Consider the following 7,193-nt stretch of genomic DNA (forward strand, 5'->3'; position numbering starts at 1 on the left):
AGGAACAGAAGTGTACATTGTATTGTGTTTTCATTTGCAATAGATGTTAAGAGAAAAAACCATGAAAAACAACAAATATAATGAATACTAAATTAAAATAAACCAATCGTTTCAATGTAATTTGTCAAAAAACGATTAACATTTGCCTTGTAAATTGATACAAATCTCAATCTCAAAACATATGATACTAGCCACCTACTTAGTAAGCTTCCCACATAAGATTTAAGACACACATATAAAATGGATTGTTCTCTAAATAACAAATAATGCATACTCTTAAACAACCATGAAAAACTTCACTTTTCAAATCAAAACACATTACAAAGCAACTCGTTAAAAGATTAATCTTTTTGAACAAAAACAATTATATGTGATACGAATGCACGTCTATGCTTAAGCAAAATGCCCTTTAAAAAGCACCATCTGTATTTAATTTTGAGTTTGTACATAAAATATAAATCTTAAGAATTTCACCAGAGCCTCCTTTGTAAGGAGACCTCTTTCTCAAAAAAAATTAGTACACCCTTTTTTTGGGCTCCCACATGGGATTTTCATCACATAATTTCTTTTTCCAAAAAAACTATCCACCTCATCTTGGGCTCCCATGTGGGATTTAAGGATTATCTTACACATTAAAATCAAGCACATTTTCAATAGAGTCAAAGTAATCTAACTTCAAAGTGGTATTATAACCTGCATATCATAGCATATAAGAAACCTTCAATCGCATAGTCTAATCACACGATTACCAAAAGGTCATGTCCACATCGATAGGCGATCATGTACAAAACAAACAAAAAATGAAAACATAAAAGTATACCTAGATAAATCTAGGATAAGCCCGCACTTACAATTGCTTGAAGACCGCACTTACAATTGCTTTTTCAAGCATTTTATCCATGAGTGTCTCATTTTGCACGATACTTTTTAATTGCTTCTTCGGCAATTCACTAATCACCTTGCAGAGAGTTAACCTTAGAGACTAAAGAAATGCCTTCTTCTTACCCTCTGTCATAATGACTATATAGATATCCTATTAAAAAAAAGAAGCATTCAAGTCAAACTACATATATATATATATTTTCGATTCTATTTCAAACTATCACATCAAAGCTCCTGCATTAACCTAATGTGACACATTGGTATACCATATTTCACTTTGAAAGTTAAAAGAACTGAAGGTGAAAATCGATAGCTCAAGATGGCACACCCGCTCAAAGTCATATGACCATGTGACAAATTGAGACTACATTTGTAATTATATACAAAATAAAAACATTGTGTATGTGTGACACATAGACCCAAGGTATGCTAGACGTGTCTTGGCAAGAAACTATAGCTCAAGGTAACACACCCAATCAAGCCATATGACTATGTGGGAAATTGAGACTATAGAATTTGTAATCACATGGGAAAAAAAACTAACAGTCTTAAAAACTTTAACGATTTTTATCGTAAAAAGAGGCACAACTACACGTTTGGTAAGAATGGATAACTCAAGAGACCCGGTCAAGCCATATGCATAGGTAGAAGAACTGAAGGTAAAAATCGATAGCTCAAGATGGCACACCCGATCAAGTCATATGACCATGTGACAAATTGTGACTATAGAATTTGTAACTACATGGAAAAAAAACTAACAGTCTTAAAAATTTTAACGCTTTTTATCGTAAAAAGAAGCACAACTACACATTTGGTAAGAATGGATAGCTCAAGAGACCCAGTCAAGCCATATGCATAGGTAGAAGAACTGAAGGTAAAAATCGATAGCTCAAGATGGCACACCCGGTCAAGCCATATGACCATGTGACAAATTGAGACTATAGAATTTGTAACTACATGGAAAAAAAACTAACAGTCTTAAAAACTTTATCGCTTTTTATCGTAAAAAGGCACAACTACACATTTGGTAAGAATGGATAGCTCAAGAGACCCAATCAAGCCATATGCATAGGTAGAAGAACTGAAGGTAAAAATCGATAGCTCAAGATGGCACACCCAGTCAAGCCATATGACCATGTGACAAATTGAGACTATAGAATTTGTAACCTGAGGAGAGCTAAACATGCTCATATGATTATCTTAACCATTATATTGTACCTGACCTATGTCCCCTTTCCTAAAACCAGTTATATAATAATTCTTTGCCTCACCTTTACAACACACCTTCCAAGCAAAACTAGCATGCGAATCGAACTCTGGAATTCTCGTAAACAAATCATACTGGATAACCGTTGCATCGAAGCGCCTAGACTATGAAGGCGCTTTGTTTGTTATTAAAAAAAAAAACGTTCGTCCTACGCCATCCCTACCCGGCTCTCTGAGCCTGTCGTGCCTAGCCTCACTGCTCGTCCTATGCTCCATGGTGAAGTATTCTCCTCCCCGACACCTACGATCAGTCTCCACCTTTGTTTTCATTCTCTTTTGCTTAACACCACCAGGACATCTCCAAGGACCTACGTACTCACCTGAGAGAGCATTTTCGAAGATTCTAGAGATTTTTCAATTATCTTGCAGCTAGTACCACCTAATTGATATGTATTCCTAATGGATTCAAAAAATAAAAACCATTGATTTGTTTAGAGATTCCAATTTCAAATAAGGGGTGGGAAGCGCATACATCTTCATGCATCATGCCGCCATCCTCATCCGTTTCGAGTGCCAGCCCCAACCTGATCCTAATGAGCTTAGTCTGGCATTTTTATGCGGCGCAAATAGCAGTCATGCATCTTGGCCCATCCCTAGATTGCTACGACCACAAGTCATGCATCGCTTCGCTTGAAAAGTGATGGCCTCCCATTGTGAGCGTGTGTGCCCTGTCAGGTGGTTGTAATCAAGGTCCAATTTTAACAAGGCTGTACAATTGAATAATTGTGGGGGTATATAACCTGCAAGGTTGTTCATGCCTATGTCCAACTTCTGTAGCTTCACCAACATGCCCGTCTCTGTTGGTATCGATCCATTTAGCCCATTGTTCTGGCCTCAAAAACCATTAAGTGGGAGCAATTACCAATATCTGAGGGAATGCAGCCATACAAGTGGTTGTCTGATAAGGAGAGAACCATCAGCTTTTGTAGCATACCCAAGCTAGAGGGAATGGTGCCAGTCAGTCTGTTGCTCTGGAAATCAAAAACCTGGGCTGTAGAAAGGCTGCTAAGAACTGAAGCGACAGAACCTGTGAGAGAGTTACCAGCAAGAGCAAGAACTTGCAAGTTCAGCAAACCGGCAAGCTCGACCGGAATGGGCCCAGAAAGCTTTTGCCCTCTCAGATCCAGAACTTGCAAGGCCAAGAGCTTCCCCAGAGATGAGGGTATCCCACCCATGAAGTGGTTCCCAGTCAAATTTAGCACTCTTAATGAGCCAAATGAGCCTAAAAAGAAAGGAATGTTACCCGATAAATTGTTTTCTGCCAGGTCGAGGACTTGAAGATTGACGAGCTTCACCAACAGATTAGGAAGACTGCCATTGAAAGTATTTGAGGAGAGCACAAGGCTTTTCAGATTGAACCATGCAGACAAGAATTCTGGCATCGGACCAGACAAGTTGTTGCGGCTGACATCCAACGATTCTAGAGAACTAATGCTTCCTAGCTCGTCAGGAATGGTGCCTTGTCAGGTGGTCGGAATCTTCTTCAATGGAAGGTCCGTGTCTTGGGCTTGATCGGCATTATCGGTACCAGGCAGGCCACCGGAGGGAGGAGGGGGACCTTCCACCTTGATGATGGTAGCAAAAGCGAGAGCCTCCTTGGCGAAGATGGCAGCAGGGGTGGCGGTTGCGAGAAGAAAGAGGAGGGCACGGCGGGAGCACTGGCAGGCGGGTTGGGAAGAGCTGTTGGCGCGGATGGGTAGCATAGCGGGCTTGAAGGAGGGCGCCACAGAGGTGGAGACCTTGGCGGTGGAGTTCAAGGCAGGAGTGATGGGTGACACAATGCCAGCCATGGCTACTGTTGTGCTTGCCATCTCCCCCCCTCTCAGGCTGTTGCAATCGCTCGTCTTCTTCTTCTTCTTCTTCTTCTTCTTTTCTCTCTCTCTCTCTCTCTCTCTCTCTCTAGATTCGCCCAAGGAATGGGCATTCAACAATTTACTCCTCAGTCCTAGCTCTAGCTCTAGCCTCTCAGGCTCCAGCTAAGTCTTTCTCTCTTCCTTTCCTTGGAAATTGGAAATGAGCAGCACCCCATCCATTCACTCTTTAATGAATTGGAAAGTTCGGGCCCTGGCTTTTGGAAATTGGAACTCAGTTAGGCTCGTGTCACACACGTTCGCCCGTATGTGTGTGCAATTGACATGGCAAAAATGTATTGGCTATTGTGTGCGTCCGCTGCAACGAATGCTCACCCGGCCTAGACCCCTCGGTCATCTTTGCCTAGTAGTGGACATGAAGAGCAAAAAGGGCACGACATGTGAAAATAGGCGACAAATTCTTGCTTGTGCCTGGAGAAGCGGAAGTGGAACCAGCTGATTTGCTGATGTAGACGTTCGAAAGGAGAGAGCCTCCGTTGTGTGTGACAGCCAAAGCACCCAAGCAGGGATTTTTGGGCCCTGTCTTGCGCCTACGTCTGACAGAGACCTTACTAGTGCCTAGGGAACAAGTGACAAAGTCACGAGGCCTACCAAGTTTAAGGTAGACACCAAATGATATGTACAATTGATCTCTATTCAATAGAACTTGCAGTGTTCGGGAAAAATCATTTTTCCAAACATACAAAATTTCTTTCCTTAAATTTTTCAAGAGGAGATTTTAGAAAATTAGATTTTTTCTTGGATTTTTACACTATTTTTCTCTATTTTGAGGCGGAATTTCTCCTTTTCCCCTTGCCCTTAACCGGACTTTTTGAAATTGAAAACGGCACGATATTAAGCTAACACACATCTTTCCCGAACATTGAATAGAAGAGCAAGTATATTTGCCAAGTACAACATCCATAACTGATCTCTATTAGTATGGGTATTCAAGTATGTCGTATGTGTGGTCAATTTTGAAAGTGGTTTATTAATGGGTATCTAAGCAGATGCCACCAAATGGAAAAGGGGAAGGCTTCACGGAGATAGCGGGGAGCCAGTCAACTGGACGAAGGGAGAAGAAGACACGTGGGCAGAGCAGGCAGATAGGAGTCTCGGACAAATCTGTCTCTCTCTCCTTCCTTTCAAAGCACACATAGAAGAAGATTAGTCAAGTTTATGGTAGCATTGACCCCAACAAATCTAGAAGCTTGTTGAACAAGTCTTAAAGATGTTAGCTAAGGGAGAGGACAGGGAGGTACCATATTTTTTCATTGGTATAGCTATCTTAGTTTGCTAAAGGAGTAAATTAACTCTTTGAAATACCAAGAACAACACCCTCATGTGAAAGATTCTTTAATTGGATTGTTAGGGCATGTGTCTTATGGCATAAGCACTTAATACCCCCCCCCCCCCCCCCCCCCCCCGCGGGGTAGGTCCCCCCTCCCTTATGCATACGGTACGAGCATGAAATAATGGGGGACTACCCCTATTGTATACGATTATGTCTGACCTCTAAAAACCCCCCTCTTGTACACTCACGTGATACCATACGGAAATCCATAGTGAATCCCCCGGTCTGACCCGCTTCTTCTTATATGATGGATTCTTCTTTAGAGGTTTGTAAAGACTTTGCATGGCTCTTGCACACTTAGACCAACATTCTCTTATTGAATAAGTCGGTACAATGCTTCTTGTTCCACCTGATCCTTCCTAACTATCTTCATTTCAACCTCATACGGAACTAGTGCATTCCAAGTCTTCATGTCGGGGTCGTATAAAGTTCTTTTGCCTCTAGTTAGACGAGCTCTGACTAGTTTGTGACAATAGGAAGCAATATGGATCCATCCTTGAGGTCAGGGTTGGTTGTGTAACATTTAATGGTTTGTAAAGATTGTAAATAGCGGAAAATAACTCAACATAGTGAGCATTTCATTAAGAGCAAGTTCCTAATGAGCATAAAAGAGTGCTTGGTTGGAGATAGCAACATCAACATAACACCTAATTAGTTTGGCATCACAATACTTGAAAGAGGGAGAGAAATAGAATAATTGACAACTATTGAGGGCTGGATTTACATGGACCAGTCCCCCTCCATTAGGCATTTGTATTATAGCTTCTCCCATTAAGAGAGACTTTGTACAATACAATTCTTTGTGTTCCTTGGTAAAAACTCGTTGGTGCTATGAAGATGGAAGCTTCATGCACCAAATTTACACGTGATAACATATAACATCAATTCCTCGTTGGTCTCAGACCCAAGACCTCACACACCTTCGAAGATGGTGAGAGCTAGCGGGGTATGAGAGTAGATCTAGAGGAAGAAGGAGTATTCTTACAAGAAAGAAGTATTTCCTCACGTAATTACTCTTGTAGCTTAGCTTAGCTTAGTAATCAGATAATAGAGGAGAGAAGCATGGCATTGAAGCTTGGATCTTGGTTGGATTTGCATTCCATATCCAAGAGTTGTTGGTGTAGGCCTCCATTCTCCAATCTTGGAGAAGAAGATGAGCTTTCCATTAAAGCTTGGAGAAGGAGATGACTTTCATGCTCTACACATGAGTTGTGTGAGTGTGTGTGGAATTATGCCTTTACAAATCAGCCCCCTCTCTCATCTTCATAGACTCCTCTTGCAATTTACTCATGCTGGCTTCCTATTGGCCCTTGAAAAGCTTAGCCAATAGCATTTGAGCAAGCTTTTTACTCATGCTGGCTTCCTATTGGCGGGTGAAAAGATTAGCCAATAGCATTTTAGAGGCCCAGTTAAGAGCCTTGTGACAAGTGTCCACCCCTTTCATCTTTTGTAAAGGCTCAGATAATTAATTTAATTATCTAAATTGTTATTGGACCTTTTAGTCTTCTGGCCAATAGGAATTAAGCAAATTTGTGGGTTGCTTATTTCTCATTGGACCTTTTGACTGTCCAATAGTCGTTTTGGGATATTAATTCTCATTGGTTCTTTTATGAAGCATTTCTAAAGTAAGAATTTGAATTTACACTAGCTCAGTCCTCATTGGTCCACATCTTTGTCCATCCAATAGGATTCAGGCAAGAATTGGGGGTTTCTTTGCATGCCCGACATGTGTCATGTTTACTTTGTGGAAAGGGTAAGCTTAGGTGTATAGTGTGTGTGTGTGTGTGTGTGTGTGTGTAGTCACTTCACAAGCTTTGTCGTCTTCCCATCTCACTCCTAAT

General features: G+C 41.2%; 1 protein-coding gene across 1 annotated transcript; it reads right to left on the reverse strand.

The window, feature by feature from the left end:
* Window positions 1–2,963: 2,963 nt before the first annotated feature.
* Window positions 2,964–3,580, reverse strand: LOC147431048 (uncharacterized). Its single transcript, XM_086493106.1, has one exon. It carries the CDS (start codon window positions 3,528–3,530, stop codon window positions 2,964–2,966), a length of 567 nt encoding a protein of 188 aa, XP_086349232.1. The 5' UTR covers window positions 3,531–3,580.
* Between the last annotated feature and the right edge of the window lie 3,613 nt (window positions 3,581–7,193).

The sequence above is a fragment of the Adiantum capillus-veneris genome, chromosome 21 (genome assembly GCF_014529385.1).
Source record: "Adiantum capillus-veneris isolate H3 chromosome 21, ASM1452938v2, whole genome shotgun sequence".
NCBI classification, from domain to species: domain Eukaryota; kingdom Viridiplantae; phylum Streptophyta; class Polypodiopsida; order Polypodiales; family Pteridaceae; genus Adiantum; species Adiantum capillus-veneris.

Excerpts from the sequence above, each read along its gene's own strand:
- LOC147431048 (XM_086493106.1), bottom strand. The coding sequence starts at position 3,530 with ATGCCAGAATTCTTGTCTGCATGGTTCAATCTGAAAAGCCTTGTGCTC.